The sequence below is a fragment of the Symphalangus syndactylus genome, chromosome 2 (genome assembly GCF_028878055.3).
Source record: "Symphalangus syndactylus isolate Jambi chromosome 2, NHGRI_mSymSyn1-v2.1_pri, whole genome shotgun sequence".
In the NCBI taxonomy this organism is placed as follows: Eukaryota; Metazoa; Chordata; class Mammalia; order Primates; family Hylobatidae; genus Symphalangus; species Symphalangus syndactylus.
This window is the reverse complement of record NC_072424.2, coordinates 99,125,261-99,144,924: the sequence shown is the minus strand read 5'-3', so window position 1 is coordinate 99,144,924 and position 19,664 is coordinate 99,125,261. Positions and strand designations below refer to the sequence as shown.

General features: G+C 34.6%; 1 protein-coding gene across 3 annotated transcripts in view; it reads left to right on the top strand.

The window, feature by feature from the left end:
• TBC1D32 (TBC1 domain family member 32) overlaps positions 1-19,664 on the top strand; it is a 270,320-nt gene that overhangs the window by 42,176 nt on the left and 208,480 nt on the right. For all 3 annotated transcript variants that reach the window (XM_063620893.1, XM_055262795.2, XM_063620888.1), the window contains 5 exons: positions 2,453-2,543; positions 4,898-5,038; positions 7,535-7,627; positions 9,813-9,955; positions 11,664-11,788. In XM_063620893.1, the coding sequence (XP_063476963.1) occupies positions 2,453-2,543; positions 4,898-5,038; positions 7,535-7,627; positions 9,813-9,955; positions 11,664-11,788 (593 nt within the window). The remainder of the gene's footprint in view (positions 1-2,452; positions 2,544-4,897; positions 5,039-7,534; positions 7,628-9,812; positions 9,956-11,663; positions 11,789-19,664) is intronic.

The window sequence follows — 19,664 nt, the reverse complement described above, 5'->3', positions numbered from 1 at the left end:
TCTTTCCTGTGATTGCTACCTTTTCTCAAATAAAGATAGCATGTTTAAGAAAATATAAGGGAAAGAGTAGAAGGAAAAGAAGGGAGTGTAAGTAAGTGGATGGTGAAGATAAAGCTGGGTAGTAATGGATGCAAGGAGGGTGGATTTCTAAAGGTTTGAATGAATGAAAGAGTCTTTGAGAGAGATTATTTTGGAGACAGTGTTTTGAGTTTTCAATTAAAGAAGCGGACTATTGTTTGTTCTTTTGTCTTCTAATTCTTTAGAACTTCTCTTAAGTGTATTATTTAAAAAATTTTTCATGTCAAAAGTTTCCTAAAGTGTCAGTTGTTATTTTAATCCACCTCTGTTTTGTTTTTTGTTAGAAAATGGGTCAAAGGTTCTAGGTAGAGATAGGGGAGAAGCATTGAAGCAAAAAGATGTTTAAGACATTGTATAATAATCCAAGCAAAAGATGATGGAACCATGGAAGAAGAATAAGACAGAATTGGGATAAATGGATGGACTCAAAATACTTTATTTAGAATGTAGGATTTAGAGGACTTTTGAATGAGGGGGTTGTGATTGAGGCCTCAGACAATTGATTAATGTCATTCATTGAGATAAGTAACACAGTGGGAGGCAAATATTTGCTTGAAAAGATAATGATTTTTAGAGTTGGTAGATTTAGTCATATTTGAAATGCAGATTTCTAGGAGGCATGGGTCTGGATCCCTGATGTTTGATTTAGAAAAGACACGTAGATATGGGAGGGGGAGGGGGGTCCCCAAGACAACCCCCAGGTTTGATGATTTGCTAGGAGGATTCATAGGATTCAGCATATAGTTATGCTCTCAGCTATCATTTATAATAATGAAAGGATACAAAGAAAAATCAGCAAAGAGGAAAAAGTTCATTGAGTGAAGTATGGAAGATATGAAAGTATAAGCTTCCAAGAGTCTTTTTCCCACTAGAATCACATAAGACATGCTTAACTCTTTCAGCATTGAATTGCGGCAACTTATGTGAAATGTTATATACCAGGGAAGCTCATTAGAAACTCAGTTGCCTTGTTTTTGTTTTTGAGGAGGGGATGCTGATCACATAGAAACCCTCTGCCTGGTACATACCAGGGCCCAAGACTCCTAGAAGGAAAGCAGTTGTTCCTCATAAATCACATTATTTGTGCAAACATTGTCAGCCATTCTCAGTTCTCAGAATGATGAGAGCCCTTCTGAAATCCAAGTTCCTAGATGCTATCAAAATCTCACCTTGTAAGGAGGCCTTTCTAAAGATAGAAGTCCTGCCATGTTACCTCTTTTCTGCATACAACTGAGGCCATAAGAAAGAATGAGATAGGAAAATCCATTGACTTATTGATGCTACAATTATGAACTTGCTTCTTTTCAAACCTTTATTTTTTTCCTATCTAAAGCTTAATTAATCATTCCTTCCACTTGGATTCCATCTGCTTCTTCCTCTTGTTTATTTTTTTTTCTATCAACTATCCCCTTTCTCTCCTACATAGTCAAACTCTTCCTCTCTGTTGGCTTCCCCCAGTAACATTTAAGCATATCCATATCCTTCTAAGCTGAAAAAGAGTTTAATCTTGACTCTAAGATACAGTTGTTGGTCTATTTTTAAAATTTTCCTCAGCTGTCTTTCCTGATAATAAAAATTATGCTAACCACCTTTACTTTTTCACTTCCTTATTCTTTTATTTGGTATAGTCTGGCTTTATTCACCAAACTCCTCTGAAAGTGATCTTTTCAAGGTCACCAACAACTGCCTTGTTACCAGATTTAACAATGATCACACCATATATCACTGGTGGCTTTTATTTGTTTTTGGGAATTAGGATAAGAGGCCATCGATGGGTAGGCAGGTGCTGAGGAAAGGGGAGAAGGTTTAAAGTCTCTGCTTGTGGAGAATGAGAGGAGGAGTTAGAATGGAGACTAATGGGAGAATCACTGGGTACAGTAGGGGTTGGAGATCATTTTTTATTGTGACTCTTTTCTTTGAATTATGAGATTTTTCTTTATCAGTCTTTAGCATTTCTGGTATTTGAGATGGAAATAAAGACTTGATCCACTTGATATTTTGCTAGCTGGGTAGGAGGAAAAGATTCTAAGGCAAAGGAACTGAACAAGATAGTTTCTAAAGTTATGGCCATGGCCACAGAGTTTTTGCACTTTTCACTATAAAATAGAAAGTACATATTTATTTCTGTCTAATGACACCAACATTATAACATTATCATGTTTGTTGGTCCGCAAATCTTTTCAGTGTTCACCAGAGTGATGCCATAGTTAAAATGTAATTGAGGAGGCTGAGCTTTAAGGGCTAGAAAGGTACTGTACTAAATATTTTTCTCAAATATTTCTCCAAAGTATTTTTACAGCTTTGACTAATTTCTTTTAATTCTTGGACTTGAGGGCTGCAAAGTTCTGGAATTAATAACTTATTATTTCATCAGGTAACTACAGCCATTCAACAGTGTGTTCAGTACTTTGAACTGTGTAAGACTAGGAAAGCTGATGAAACTATGGGACATTCAAAGCATTGCAGTAAGTATTATTTCCTCTATTACATACTTTTAAAGATGGTAAATTTTATTAGTAAATAGAGTTTAGTAGGAACTTTTATTTTTTTAATGATTGTTATTATGGTAAATTAGGTCACTTTTACTAATGGTGCTGTAAAATACATTTTACACATTTATAAGATACACTATAATCATTATTTTTTAGAACAGATCTACATTTGAAATTAATGTACAACCATACTGATTCTTATTAGATGCAGTTCTTCAATTCATACTAGGGCATATATCCTAATCTGTTATATTGCAACAATATACAGTCCATTCTTTCCCCTTCAGTAATGTATCAGTCATCTAATCAGGCATATATGCACTTTAATGGGGAAAAAACTTCCATAAAATGTTGTTTTTATTTTTGAACACCCTGTGTCACTCCGTGATCCTTCTTTGCTTATTCTCTGTCTGAGCTAAAATGTCCTGGATGCTTCGTAATCTGGCCCCAATTTCTCGATACGATCTCTTCTCTAGTTATTGATGAATCTTCTCTTAGTCTTTTTTTGCATACCAATGCCTATACAACATTATTTTTACTCCTACTGCCCCATCTGTAATTCCCTACACTAATAGATATTTATCGTGAATGAAGAAACTGTATTATTTATTTATTTATTTTTTTAGACAGAGTCTCGCTGTATCACCCAGGCTGGAGTGCAGTGGCATGATCTGGGCTCACTGCAACCTCTGCCTCCTGGGTTCAAGCGACTCTGCTGCCTCAGCCTCCCAAGTAGCTGGGAGTACAGGTGCCTGCCACCACATCTGGCTAAGTTTTTGTATTTTTAGTAGAGATGGGGTTTCACTGTGCTGGCCAGGCTGCTCTTGAACTCCTGACCTCGTGATCCACCCACCTTGGTCTCCCAAAGCACTGGGATTACAGGCGTGAGCCACCGTGCCCGGCAGAAACTGTATTTTAAATTTCAAGGCCTCCCTGCCTATTCTGAATTTTTCTTGCTCTTGCTTATATCACACAATTTGCCATGTGAACCTGATAGCTTTTATTGTTCTGTTGTTTTTATGTTGTTTCCTTAAGCATATAGTAAGCTCCTTTGAGAGTATGACGATATCTTATACTTTTCTTCATTCTTCTTTATCTAACTCAAAGCAAGGGAGATGGTGATAGACCAATAATTAATGGGTTTCAAAAGCTAGTGTTTTGTAGGGGAGGAGAAAGTGTAGAAGTTATAATTTATTCTTCAAGAGAAGGAAAAGGACATATAAGTTCATATGTTATCTCATTTACAAACTTACAGATTTTTCTGATTTCTTGATATTAAAATGTAATATTTAGCTCGTTTCCCCCCATTACTTTCTTAGCCCTTCATGGTTTTGCTCTCTATCTACTAAAGACCTCAGGGTGCTTCGCTGCATTTTTTTTTTTTTTTTTGCCATGTGTTTAAAAACATTCTTGCTCATTTCTCTTTCAGAGTTTTCTGCCTGCGGTTGCCCAACTTTAGGTCAATTCAATTCTCTATCTTTTCTGGTACTGAAGAAATTGAGCAGAGAGTATATGACATGGCTTGAGAGTAAATATATATTTTCTAACTTCAGCTGCTCTCTCTCTGTTGCTTTGGAATCCTCCTAGATGTTCTTTCTTTAGCGTTCCATAACAGCTATTACAAGCCCTTGTCAGTCTTATCGAACCTTCTGCTTTGCTTCTGCCCAGTTCTCTCTCAGGAGGAGGAGCCCTTACTCTTTCATTAAGAAAGATGGAACTTTCCAGATACGAATTCTCTAAATGTCTTGCTTCTTTGTATGCAAATACATATTTATGTGCCCTAATCAATATTTCCTTTTCTTAGCCTGCAAAGAAGAGATGTTTTGTTTTAGATTGGTGTCTTAATTCTGTTATCTTCTGTGTGTATATGTGTGAATGACAAATACATATTGGGAGATGTCTATATTGTAGAGATTTTAATTTCACTTAGACATATGCTTGTTAATATGATCTTTTGTAATATTGACTTTTAATTGGTGGAATTAAACAGTAACTAACATTTTCTATTAACTTTCTTCTGCCCTTAATTTTGAAGTTCCTCTTTAGTGGCAGATAACTCTGGCAGTCTTATGGTATTTATTTTAGAATCGACACTATATGTATACTATTGTTTTCTGAGGCTGCTTTTTAAGATGATTGCTTTTCTTCGGGGATTTATTGTAAAGGATCTTAGGAAACAATAAGGAAAACAAATAATTAAAAAATTTTAGACCAATAGTGTCTCCATTCTAGCCTGTAGCCTTGTTTAATGTCTAGAAGGGAATGAAGACAGGTACTGTAAAATATAATGACACTAAATAAATGTTCTTGTTTGCTTCCCTTTTAAGGAAACAAGCAGAACACTTTCTACTACTTAGGACAAGAATTACAGTATATTTATTTCATTCACTCACTGTGCCTTTTAGGAAGATTATTGATCTATAAACAAGGCAGAAAACTATTTCCTATTAAGCTGAAGAATAAAAAAGGTAAGTACAATTAAGAGAAATAAATTTGTTGAGATATGCTAAGATTTATATATGATGGAGTATTCAAACTTGGAAATTTGGCATGTTCCTTTCTATGGTACTTAGCTACATACCTTTTAGTCTATTGATAGCTTATACACTTCGAAGTATTTGTTTTCTTTTAGTTTTCAGTACGTACTTCTTCCTACATGTATCTTTTTTTGTTGTTGTTATTATTCCTTCAGCCTTTAGGGATCCAGATGTAGATTTAGAGCTAGAAGACCTTGTTTAAGTTCTCATTCCGTTATAAACTAGCAGTGATCTTTTGGGAAAATCACTTAACCTTTGTTGTTTCAGTTTCTTTATCTGTAAAAATTGAATAGTGAAATCAGTAATATTTGACTTACAGAAATTTTGTGGCCACAGAGAAATGAGGTTTGCAAATACTGTTTTATAAACTGCAAAGCCCTGTGTCATTTTCTATATTACCATATTATTTTCACCCTAAGTCTCATTTACTTTTTCCCTATCAAACTTCAGCACATGCTGTTATTATATACTTAAACTCTTAAGGGAGGTAAAAATGATAACTAAGAATATAGTATATGGCAGGGACCAGCAAACTGCTTTTTGTTTGTTTGTTTGTTTGTTTTTGTAAAGCACCACATAGTAAATATTTTGGGCTGTTTTGGCCACATACTGCTTTTGTATATTCTCTCTGTGTGTGTACAAAAAAGAGTTAATGTAGCAGGGCTGAAACGGCTATCCTTAGAAAAGCCTGCTTGCAACGTTGGACCTTAGCTGGGACCTAGGAACTTAGATTTCCTATTATTCCTAGAACTGATGAGTGCCTCAACTGTGCACTGATCACCGCCTAAACTGTATAATGTGATTTATGTGGAGTACCTGGTTTTCTTTTGGGAGTTTAAAATTTTGGCATGTGCTAGGTAGAGTGTGCTTACATGCTTAGATCCCCCCAAAACCTAAGGGACTGGGTCTCTAATGAGTTTTCTTGGTAGATGACATTTCACATGTGTTGTCATAACTTGCTGCTGAAATAATTAAGTGTATTCTGTATGACTCAACCAGGAGAGGACACTTAGAAGTTTATGCTGGTTAGCTCTGGACTTCACCCCATGCACTTTTGCCCTTTGATTTTGCTTTGTATCCTTTTATTATAATAAATCGTAGCTGTGAATACAATTATATGTTGAATCCTCTGAGTCTTCTTAGTGAATCACTGAATCTGGGCATGGTTTTGAGGACCTCTGACACATTTAAAAAATGTAAAATCCATTCTTATCTTGTGAACCTTATAAAATCAGTCCACAATGGCTATAGTTTGCTGACCCCGTTACATAGTATATTTATTTTGAATACTCTTTTATACTGTTTTGTAGCTTTTTTATTTCTCTAAATCTTTTCTTCTCATCGATTGTGAGCTCCTTGAGGAAAGACATTGCCTTATATACATCTCTTGTAGTTCCCATGGTAGTGCCACATAATTCTATGCATAATGAGCACTCAGTAGATAATTGACTTTTAATAAAAGAGCTGTCATTTTATAGGATACTGTTGAACTTTACAGAAATATACTAATGTATACTTGTGATGTTGGTGCAGTATTCAGCTTACATTTATATGTCTATCATCTATAATTTATCATTTTATATTGACTTTTAACATCTACATTTTGGCCTACCAGATATTATAGACCACCTGAAAATTGAGTTTCTAGAATATTCTACTATATTAGCATAGGTCAACATTCACCTTTAAGTTTCACATGTGATTTCACCAGACTCTTTTAATGTAAGCCTCTATAGCAAGAGTTGGTAAATTTTGTCTATGGGCCACATTTGATCCACTATCTTGTTTGTACACTTGTGAGCTAATAATGGTTTTTATATTTTTAAATTGTTCAAAAAAGGGTATTTTGTGATATGTGAGAAATATACATTAAATTTTAGTGCACACAAAGTTTTATTGGAGAATAGCCATACTCATTCATTTGCATATCATCTACATACACTTAGTGCTACCATGGCAGACTTGAGTATTTGTGACAGAGACCATTTGGCCACAAAATCTAAAATATTTACTCTCTAGTCCTTTAAAGAGAAAGTTTGCTAAGCCCTGTTCTACAGTTTTGTGTAGATAAGTCAGCTGGACCAACTTGGTAAGATGAATTTTACTGCTTCTAATTGAATAAACTCAAACAGCCTTGATCAGATTCATATATCTTCCTAGCATAGGTTTATCTTAAGTGATTGGTTCAAAATAAATGGTAAAACTGTACCTTTACATAGCACCTACAGCATTGCTTGCTTTGCCATGTTTTAATTTGTATGTAACTTGTTCTGGAGGCTTCTATCTCAGATTATAGCTCCTTTCTTCCTGATTGCCTCATAGTCTGTACAAAAACTCAATTATATAGATGGATGAAAGTTCAGTTAAATTTCTGTAAGTTGAAAGAATATGCTAGAAATTAATTTTCTCTTTATTTTCTTTTTAAAGATTTGGTATCCCTCATAGATCTACTTGTTCTATTTACCCAACTTATCTATTACTCACCAAGTTGTCCAAAGATGACATCAACTGCCCATTCAGGTAATTCTGTTTCTATTTTAAATAGAGAAATATAAAACATCTAAAAATATTTAAGTATTCTATTGTCTAGATGTTTTGAGTGCCTGACCTACTTTGGTAAGTAGGTTTCATTAAGATACAGTATTAAGAGAAATTACATTTGTCCTGAAGTAAGCCATGAAATTTAATTTTGTTCATTGATATTTTAAGATGTTTCTACTCTACTACTTTTTTATTTAGAATCAGTATCACTGAGAATTTTAATGATGTTCTTTATTAAGATCAAAATGTTCTCAAGACATGATACTGAGGGATATTTGATTGATAGGTCATAATGTGATTTTTTTTCCTGCTATTTTCCATTCTTTATACTTTCTAAAATGTTTTGATCAACTCACTTGTTTTGGCTTACATCCAAAACTTCAGTCTTTTCAGGGTCTTCTTTTATTGAAGAATAAAGAAAAAACCCTTCACGTTTTTCAGAAAAATGCCTTTTAGTTTTATGGCTGTTGACTAGCTTTTAAAAATGTTCTAAAATATTAACATTTAAAAAGCAACTTATATTTTTCCTTTGAGTATCAAGAATAGTTTCCAAAGTAAAACACTTAATCATAAAACACACCAATAATGCATAGACATACAGTGTTCTAAAACTAGGAAATAACCCTAGAATTGCTGACACAAATTCTAAGGCGAACTCAAGTGAATCAAAGAAAAAAATGGTTTGGGCTATATATTAGTGCTATAACATATCTATCAACTGGTAGGTTATTATTCAGTACAGTGTTCACTGTTCAGGTGATGGGTACACCAGAAGCCCAAATCTCACCATTATTCAGTATATCCGTGTAACAAGTATATCTGTGTAACAAGCCGACACATGTACCTTCTGAATCTATTTAAAAAAATATGAAACTAATAGATTTTATCCAAGCAATTATATTAGCCTATTGATCTTCACAGTGGTTCTCAGACTTTTTTCTGTCTTTACAGCATTTACATGTATAAAGAACTAGCTTAGGTCTTCTAACTATATACTCCTACAGCATAGACATCCTTTATGATTAAAATCATCTTTGTTTGTTCTAATTACTTGTTTATATATTGGTTTACCATGATGTGGACTGTTTTTGTCTTATTTACTTTTCTGTTCATAGTTAGTTCCTAGTACAGTGTCTGGTATGTATTAGGCACTTAATAAATAGAAGATGATTGGATGAGTGAAAGAATGGCCATATGCTCATCAATAATATCTGTCCTTGTAAACAGGGTTTCTCACTTGGAGCTGGTTGAAAAACCACTGAACTTTCCTTCTCCATTTTCTTTTTGTCAGATATTGACCTGAAGTCAGCATGTTTGTTGAGTATGGAATATTGTAACATAAATTAAGAACTTTCATCTTATAATAGTTTCCAAAGTAAAACACTTAATAATAAAACACACCAATAATGCATAGACATACAGTGTCTAAATACTAAAGTATTGTATCTTACTAGGACAATCTTACATTAAAAACTATTGTTTTGAGGATATTAGATTATATATCTGAAAATTTGTCAATTTATGAAACTGAAAATCATTTAATTCAGTGATGATTCCAACCATGTTACACTTATGTGTATTGTGTTTTCCTGTGTATACTGTATTTTGAAAGAAAATCTAAAAAGTGATCTTTGTTTTCACTGGCTTTATGGTAATACAAGAAGTATACTAGTGTCTATAAAATTTATGAAAGTTTCCATTCTCTTCTGCTTCCTTTTTCCCATTTTCTTGTTTGAATGTAATTTTCTTGTAGGCTCAATACTTGAATATGTTATTTAAGAAAAATAATAAATATGAGTATGGTAAAAGTGTATTCTAGGGAGAAAAACATGTTTTCTAGGAGGAAAAAAGCTGTACATTTGCTTCAGACCACATCTTTAATATTAAGCAGTAATTTAATGTCGGACAGTAAATAATTTTGTATTCTTGTCTATTGCCATTCATGTTTGTTGTCATTTGCTTACTTTTTATGTTAAGCCAGTTGAGATTCCCCTAAGTCAGGTTATAATTTGGTAATACATCTTCCTTTGGACATTGAGTTGTATGACTTTTGAAGTACTGAATTAACTTTGATGTTGAACTTTTTGGAACAACAACAGCTAACACATAAAATAGTTCTAAGTATTTAATGTTTTGGTATTAAAAAATATTTATTGTTCATTAGAGAATTACTCTCCTGCAAGTATGGTGACTGAAGTTCTATGGATACTCTGTGATCAAAAAGAATGTGCAGTGGAATGCTTATATAACAACATTGTAATAGAGACACTTCTTCAGCCTATTCACAATTTAATGAAAGGAATTGAGGTTGGTATTATTTACTAAGGAGAAAAAGAGTCTCTTACCTGGGTATTAGTGGATATTCAGTGGGAGTTTATTTCTAAGCTTGAAATATTTTATTATGCTGTCCTTCCATATACGAATGTATTTTATGTTGATATATATTTTTATTATTAAATTATAGCTTGTGCAGTTGATTGATTTATTATGATATGCAGAGGGAAAGAACATAGAATATCTAAGTTGTTTTTTAATCAGACTAGATCTGCTGATGCAAATAACTTAGAAAAGTTATTCTGTTAAGAAGTTATTTGTTTTGCAAATCTAATAAATCTCGTAAATGTTTTGTTATTTATTTTATGGCATTGTTATAACTTTTGGAAATGTGATTATTTTCCTTAGTAACCAACTCTGTTTTATATTAAGAAGAACTACTTTAGAGAGAACACTTATATAGAATTCCAATTTGAACAGATGTATGTCTCTTTACAGTTTGCACAATATATTCCCTTACATTATATAATTTAATAATCGCAACTGAGGCTGAAATAAGTGACTTGCTCTAGGTCAGACATTTAACAAGTGGCAGAGTTGCTACTGTTACTAGTTTGGGTGTCTGTTCAGTACCTCCCTCTACTTGTATGACTTAAGCTTCTGGGCAGTGATTTTTAAGGCTTATCAATAGGTTAAAAGCTTTTGCTTTTTCATATCTGTTTTGAGGTGTTTTTACTGTTTTCATCTTCCTCTTATGTTCACCCATCAATGGGCTGTCACATACTTTTCTGCTTGTTGCTTGCTAGGTAAACTTGGCAAATGCCAAGTTTTCTGTACCCTAATTACTTTCTTATATATTCCAGTTATAATAGACAATTTGCACTTTCTAAATAAGGTTATTATATCTCCTTGTGTTTGTATGGTTTTTCTTCACCCTAGAAAATTTTACACTTGGTCCATATGAAACATTCCTCTTTAGACTAGAGTTTATCTTTGAAATTTCCTCCCAGTTCTCCTTTGCAAAGTTAGGTGGGTTTTTTCTCTGTGTTCCCATGTTATGTACTTCTGCAGCTGTACTTACATTATGCTTGAATTATTTATTCTTGACAGTAGCCCTCTGGCACTGACACTGAGTATCTAATTTAAGACAACCAGCATCACCCATTGAACCTCTACTATATCATTAGCTCTCTGCTGGGTACTGCAAATATATAAGTGAATAATACATGTTTATTGCCTTTAAGAAGCCTACTGTAATAGGCAAGGCAGACCTTTAAACAAAAAATATTTAAAATGAGGAATAGAAAGTTTTAAAATACTGTATATATGTATATAGACATGAGAGAATACATATAGTCTCATGTGAGAGAAGGAATGTGTTCTAAGGAGACAAGTTGTTTTAAAAAAGATATTTAATATGAAAAGTGATATACTTTTTGTGCTAAGTAGTGTGAATAGTGCTATTCGTGCTAAACAGTATGATTAGTAATAATTAGGACTTCTTTAGGTGAATACCTGACTAATCATTAGTTAGGCTTGCCCACAAAATTTATTAGAATGTACTCATTGCAACACATTTTATTCAGACATATTATTTCACAGCCAAACAAATCATTAAGCTTGTTTTTTCTTGTGGTAATATAACTTTATGGGACTACATACAATCTTCGAATTTTAGTCTGTGATACGTTAGCATGTCATAAAATTATGTGGTTTGTCTTGTTTTGTTTTTAATTTACAGGCATCTCCAAATTGCTCTGAGACAGCTTTAATTCATATAGCTGGTATTTTGGCAAGAATTGCATCTGTAGAAGAAGGGCTTATTTTACTCCTTTATGGAGCAAATATGAACTCTTCTGAAGAAAGGTATGTGCTATTTTAAATCTGGATAATTATTCCAGGTATAGTTTGGTTTTCTAACAAGCTGCTAATAATATATTAAATGATCTAAAAAAAGTTGGAGTAACCAGGATTATGGACTATGCAGGCAGAGTAGAACTTGACGTCTGTAATTTCAAAATAAGGAGAGTTCACTCTCGATGGGTTTCCTTACCCCCCCATTACGTGCTCCCTTGTATTTTCACTTACAGACTTTTGTCACACATGATTAAGTCAAAACAAAGGCGTGCAAAGAAGCTAGCTATTTTTTTCTTCCTCCTTTAGTTCCTATTTTCTCACTTAACCAATGGTAATATTTCAGTGTTTACACTTCTAGACTTTCTCTGTGCTTATAATTATCCAATGCATCAGACAAACCTACATACAGTCATATTTTTATCTTCTCCTTACAAAAATGGTATTATATTTTATACATTACCCTGCAGCTTGATTTATTTTGTAACTATGGGAATTTTCTTAGGTGAATACAGAATGAAACATGATTTTTCATGGCTACATTATACTTTTGTGTATAACTTTACCACAATTTATTCAAACATTTCCCTCTTAGTGAACATCAGATTGTGTCTAGGATTTTTCCCTCCATAAATAACACTGCAATAAATGTTCTTTTTCTTATTTAGCTTGTGATATTACATTAATTGATGTTTGAATGTTGAGCCAGTTTTACATATCTGAAATAAATCCCACTTGTTCATCATGTATAAATCATTTTTAAACTTTGTTAGCTTTCATTTGCTAATATTTATTGAGAATTTTTGCCTCTATGTTCATGAGATATATCAGTCTGTAGAATTTGTAATGTCTTTGTCTGGTTTTGGTATTATTGGAATGGTGACCTCATAATAAATGAGAAGTTATTCTTTCTGTCTTCTGGAGGGTATGACACAGAATTCGTTTAATTTCTTCATAAAATGTTTTATAAAATTCACCAGTGAACCAATTTTAGCCTGGTGTTTTCTATTTTGGGAGGTTATTAGTTATTGATTCAATTTCTTTAATAAACCGAGGCCTATTCAGATTGTCTGCTTGCTCTTATGTGAATGTTGGCAAAATATGTCTTTCAAGGACATGTTCAATTTATCTAAATTATCAAATTTGTGGGCACAGAATTATTCATAATATTTCCTTATCCTCTTAATATCATTGTAATGAGTAGTGATGGCCCCTCTTTCGCTTCTGATGTTGGTAATTTGTGTCTTCTCTTTTTTTTTCTTGGTTAACCTGACTAGAGGCTTATAAATTTTACTGTTCTTTTCAAAAAACTAACTTCTGGTTTTGTTGATTTTTCTCTATTGATTTCATGTTTTTAATTTTATTGATTTCTCTTCTAATTTTTATTTCTTTTCTTCTTACTTTGGATTTAATTTTCTCTTCCTAGTTTTCTATGGTGGAAGCTTAGATGATTAGTTTTAGCTCTTTTCTTCTTTATAATATTTGTACTTTTATATTTGTACTTAATGCTATAAATTTCCCTCTAAACCACATCTTTTCTACATCTCATAGTTTTGATAAGTTGTATCTTCATTTTTCATTTAGTTCAAAATATTTTCATTTTCTCTTCAGATTTCTTTTACACTTGTGTGTGTTTTTTTTTGTTTGTTTTTTTTTTTTTGAGATGGAGTCTTGCTCTGTCACCTAGGCTGGAATACAATAGCACGATCTTGGCTCACTGCAAACTCCGCCTTCTGGGTTCAAGTGATTCTAGTGCCTTAACCTCCCAAGTAGCTGGGACTACAGGTGCGTGCCACCATGCCTGGCTAATTTTTTATTTGTATTAGAGATGGGCTTTCACCATGCTGGCCAGGCTGGCCTGGAACTCCTGATCTCAAGTGATTCACCTGCCTCGGCCCCCAAAGTGCTGGGATTACAGGACTGAGCCACTGCTCCCAGCCCTTGTGTTTTTACAGATATGACAGCACACTTTATATCATTTCTAGTTTTTAAAGTTTATTTTATGTTTTATGGCCCAGAAAGTGGCATCTTAGTGAATTATCTGTGTGACCTTATATAATATATATTCTACTATTGTTGGATGTCAATTATATTCAGTTGATTGATGGTACTGTTTGTTTCAACTTTGTCCTTACGGACATCCTGCTGAATCTGTCAGTTACTGATAGAGATATGTTGAAATCTCCAGCTATATTAGTGAATTCATCTATTTCTCCCTGCAGTTCTATCAGTTTTTGATTTAAGTATTTTGATGCTTTGTTGTTAGGTGCATACACATTAAGGATTGTTATGTCTTCTTGGAAAATTGACTCCTCTATTATTATTTAATGTTCCTTTTTACCCTTGATAATTTTCGTTGCTTTGAAGTCTGCTTTGTCTGAAAATAATACAGCTACTCCAGCTTTCTTTTGATTATTGTTAGCATGGTATGTCTTTCCTCCATCCTTTTACTTTTAATTTATCTTCATCTTTATGTTTAAAGTGTAAAGTGGGATTTTTATAGAAAATATATAGTTGGGTCTTGACTTTTAATCTACTTTGATAGTCTTTTATTGATTATGACATTAACAATTAATTATTGATATAATTAGATTAATAGTTACCATATTTTTTGCCTTTGTTTTTTTTTTTTTTGTCTTCTGCTCTTTTTGCCTCCCAGGCTCAAGTGATTCTCGTGCTTCAGTCTCGCAAGTAGCTGGGACTATAGGTGTGCACCACCATGCCCGGTTAATTTTTTGTATTTTTAGCAGTGACAGGGTTTCACTATGTTTCCCAGACTGGTCTTGAACTCCTGAGATCAAGCGATCTGCTCACCTTGGCTTCCCCAAGTGCTGAGATTACAGGTGTCAGCCACCTCACCTGCCCTCATTAGATTAATTAACAAGAAAAATAAAGATTTTATGGGTTATCAAATGCTTTATATTGCTAGCCTTTTAAATTTTAGTAAGATAGTCCTGAAAGTGATATTGCTGGGTTAGAGAGTCTGTACATTTTATATCTTATAGATCCTGCCAGATTACTTTTCAAAAATAGTTGAATTTTGCCTTCTTGCCAGCAGTCTACGGGAAGTATGAGGTGTACCCTCCTTTTTATATTCTTGTCAGGACTGCATAATCAGTTTGTAAATGTTTTGGCAACGTAATGAGTGAAAGATCTTGTTTTGATTTATATTTACGTATTCGATTTATGTTTACTTATTTGATTCATATTTCCTGTGTCACCTCATTGAGTTTGAGCATCTCATTGCTCCTGTGGCAATAGGGTTATTGGCTATTTCCATTTCCTTGACAGTAATGTTCCTTTCCATATCATTTGTCCATTTAAAATTTGATTTATTGTTCGTTGAGTTATATATGCATACAGTAAACATAAAGATTTATTATAAAAAGTAGCAGTTCCTTTCTTGCTCTCTAGAGACAACTACTTTCAGCTGTTTTTGATGTTTTCTTTAGTGTTTATATTATCAAATAATGTGCATATAATTTCTTTTAGCTTAAGGCTAAATTGTCAATTGTTCACTGACTTACATTGCAACAATTTATCTCTCTTCCCTGCTTTCCCCACCAAACACACAAATAGATATAGGTACCTAGTCCCTTCATTCTCCATCAGTGCAATAGTGTTGTGCAATTGACTTATTTAATGTTTTATTGTATTCACATTGTTGTGAACGCTTTTCATAGCTGAGCCATGTGGTATTCTTTTTGTTACTTTTCTGTTCTTTCACAATTTTTGCCTTCTTTGGAGATAATAGTTTTTTTTTTGTTGGTTGCTACAATTTTCAATGTACTTAACTTTCACTGCGGTACTAAGCCATCTACATGTTTTTTTCTAATTGACTAAATCCTCTCTCAGCATGTTAAAATACCAAAGTCTATGAGTTTAATGAAAGGCATCTGTTTTTGAGTCTTCTCACCTACTTTGTTGAGAATGGGTTTCTGCCTCAGTTTTGTGCATAACTTTTACCCTGAAATATATTTTGTCATCATTATGGAGTAGCCTTATTTTTCATTTTTCTTTTTCTGGAAGTTTTTTTTTGTCTTTTTTTGGTGTTTAATGATCCGAAATGTTATAACGTTTCTTGATGAAGTTCTACTTTATGTACTTGATGAATGTCTTTTTAAATTGATACATAATAATTGTACATATATTGATGAACATTGTAAATTTGAAGATTCATGCCTTTTACGGAAAATAGTTGGATTTCTTATCTTCTTTTTTTTTCTTTCTGAAATTCTATTATTTGAACTTGGACATTCTTATCTGTTCTATTTTCTATTCCTTTTAAAATCTTTTTTTCTGGGAATTTTTTTCTGCTTTCATTTTCTAGCCTTTCTGTTGAAATTGAATTTTTGATTTAAGTTGTGCTTTTTGTTGTTGTTGTTGTTTGTTTGTTTTTGAGACAGTCTCACTCTGTCGCCCAGGCTGGAGTGCAGTGGCATGATCTTGGCTCACTGCAACCTCTGCCTCCTGGGTTCAAGCGATTCTTTTGCCTCAGCCTCCCGAGTAGCGGGGACTACAGGCATGTGCCACCACGCATGGCTCATTTTTGTATTTTCAGTAGAGATGGGGTTTCACCATATTGGCCAGGCTGATCTCGACCTCCCGACCTCATGATCTGCCCGCCTCAGCCTACTAAACTGCTGAGATTACCGGCGTGAGCCACCATGCCTGGCTTTTTTTTTTTTTTTAATTTAACAGAGTTTAATTGAGCAAAGAACAATTTGTGAATCATGCAGCCTCTTCAGCCAGAGTAGGCTCAGAGAAACACCAGCACAGCCGCATGGTGGAAGATTTATGAACAGAAACAGGAAAGTGATGCAAAGAAAGGGGAAGTGAGGTATAGAAACAGTTGTTTTGGTTACAGCTTGCCGTTTGCATTATTTGAACACAGTTTGAACAGTTGGCCCCCTTTAATTGGCCAGTGGTGATTGGCACAAGAGTAGGTTACAGTCTGTTTATACTTCCATCTAGGTTATAGTTCACTATGTACAGAGAAATGTTTAGGCTGAACTTAAAATATGTAAGCAGGCAGTTTTAGGCCAAACTTGATTCAACAGCTTTTTTTTTCTTGTTTCCTTTTTTTTACTATTATACTTTAAGTTCTAGGGAACATGTGCACAACATGCAGGTTTGGTACATATGTAAACATGTGCCATGTTGGTGTGCTGCACCCATTAACTCGTCATTTACATTAGGTATATCTCCTAATGCTATACCTCCTCCCTTCCCCCACCCCACAACAAGCCCCAGTGTGTGATGTTCCCCACATGTGTTCATGTGTTCTCATCGTTCAGTTCCCACCTGTGAGTGAGAATATGCAGCATTTGGTTTTCTGTCCTTGTGATAGTTTGCTGAGAATGATGGTTTCCAGCTTCATCCGTGTCCCTACAAAGGACATTAACTCATCCTTTTTTATGGCTGCATAGTATTCCATGGTGTATATGTGCCACATTTTCTTAATCCATTCTATCATTGATGGATATTTGGGTTGGTTCCAAGTCTTTGCTATTGTGAGTAGTGCCGCAGTAAACATACGTGTGCATATGTCTTTATAGCAGCATGATTTATAATCCTTTGGGTATATACCCAGTAATGGGATGGCTGGGTCAAATGGTATTTCTAGTTCTAGATCCCTGAGGAATCGCCACACTGTCTTCCACAATGGTTGAACCAGTTTATAGTCCCACCAACAGTGTAAAAGTGTTCCTATTTCTCCACATCCTCTCCAGCACTTGTTGTTTCCAGACTTTTTAATGATCACTATTCTAACTGGTGTGAGATGGTATCTCATTGTGGTTTTGATTTGCGTTTCTCTGATGGCCACTGATGATGAGCATTTCTTCATGTGTTTTTTGGCTGCATAAATGTCTTCTTTTGAGAAGTGTCTGTTCATGTCCTTTGCCCACTTTTTTTTTTTTTTTTTTTTTTTTTTTTGAGACAGAGTCTCGCTCTGTCGCCCGGGCTGGAGTGCAGTGGCGCAATCTCGGCTCACTGCAAGCTCCGCCTCCTGGGTTCATGCCATTCTCCTGCCTCAGCCTCCGAGTAGCTGGGACTACAGGCGCCCGCCACCACGCCCGGCTAATTTTTTGTATTTTTTAGTAGAGACGGGGTTTCACCGTGGTCTCGATCTCCTGACCTCGTGATCCACCCGCCTCGGCCTCCCAAAGTGCTGGGATTACAAGCGTGAGCCACCGCGCCCAGCCTCCTTTGCCCACTTTTTGATGGGGTTGTTTGATTTTTTCTTGTAAATTTGTTTAAGTTCTTTGTAGATTCTGGATATTAGCCCTTTGTCAGATGGGTAGATTGTAAAACTTTTCTCCCATTCTGTAGGTTGCCTGTTTACTCTGATGGTAGTTTCTTTTGCTGTGCAGAAGCTCTTAAGTTTAATTAGATCCCATTTGTCAATTTTGGCTTTTGTTGCCGTTGCTTTTGGTGTTTTAGTCATGAGGTTCTTGCCCATGCCTATGTCCTGAATGGTATTGCCTAGGTTTTCTTCTAGGGTTTTCATGGTGTTAGGTCTAACATTTAAGTCTTTAATCCATCTTGAATTAATTTTTGTATAAGGTATAAGGAAGGGATCCAGTTTCAGCTTTCTATATATGACTAGCCAGTTTTCCCAGCACCATTTATTAAATAGGGAATCCTTTCCCTATTTCTTGTTTTTGTCAGGTTTGTCAAAGATCAGATGGTTGTAGATGGGTGGTATTATTTCTGGGCTCTGTTCTGTTCCATTGGTCTATAACTCTGTTTTGGTACCAGTACCATGCTGTTTTGGTTACTGTAGCTTTGTAGTATAGTTTGAAGTTAGGTAGCATGATGACTCCAGCTTTGTTCTTTTGGCTTAGTATTGATGTGGCAATGTGAGCTCTTTTTTGGTTCCATATGAACTTTAAAGTAGTTTTTTCCAATTCTGTGAAGAAAGTCATTGGTAGCTTGATGGGGTTGGCATTGAATCTATAAATTACCTTGGGCAGTTTGGCATTTTCACAGTATTGATTCTTCCTACCCATGAGCATGGAATGTTCTTCCATTTGTTGTGTCCTCTTTTATTTTGTTGAGAAGTGGTTTGTAATTTTCCTTGAAGAGGTCCTTCACATCCTTTGTAAGTTGGATTCCTAGGTATTTTTTTCTCTTTGAAGCAATTGTGAATGGGAGTTCACTCATGATTTCTCTCTCTATTTGTCTGTTATTGGTGTGTAGGACTGCTTGTGATTTTTACAGATTGATTTTGTATCTTGAGACTTTGCTGAAGTTGCTTATCAGCTTAAGGAGATTTTGGGCTAAGACGATGGGGTTTTCTGAATATACAATCATGTCATCTGCAAACAGTGATAATTTGACTTCCTCTTTTCCTAATTGATTACCCTTTATTTCTTTCTCCTGCCTGATTGCCCTGGCCAGAACTTCTAACACTATGTTGAATAGGAGTGGTGAGAGAGGGCATCCCTGTCTTGTGCCAGTTTTCAAAGGGAATGCTTCCAGTTTTTTCCCATTCAGTATGATATTGGCTGTGGGTTTGTCATAAAGAGCTCTTATTATTTTGAGATACGTCCCATCAATACCTATTTTATTGAGAGTTTGTAGCATGAAGGGCTGTTGAATTTTTATTGAAGGCCTTTTCTGCATCTATTGATATAATCATGTGGTTTTTGTCTTTCGTTGTGTTTATATGATGGATTACGTTCATTAATTTGCATATGTCGAACCAGCCTTGCATCCCAGGGATGAAGCCAACTTGATCGTGGTGGATAAGCTTTTTGATGTGCTGTTGGATTTGGTTTGCCAGTATTTTATTGAGGATTTTTGCGTCCATGTTCATTAAGGATATTGGTCTAAAATTCTCTTTTTTTGTTGTGTCTTTGCCAGGCTTTGGTATCAGGATGAT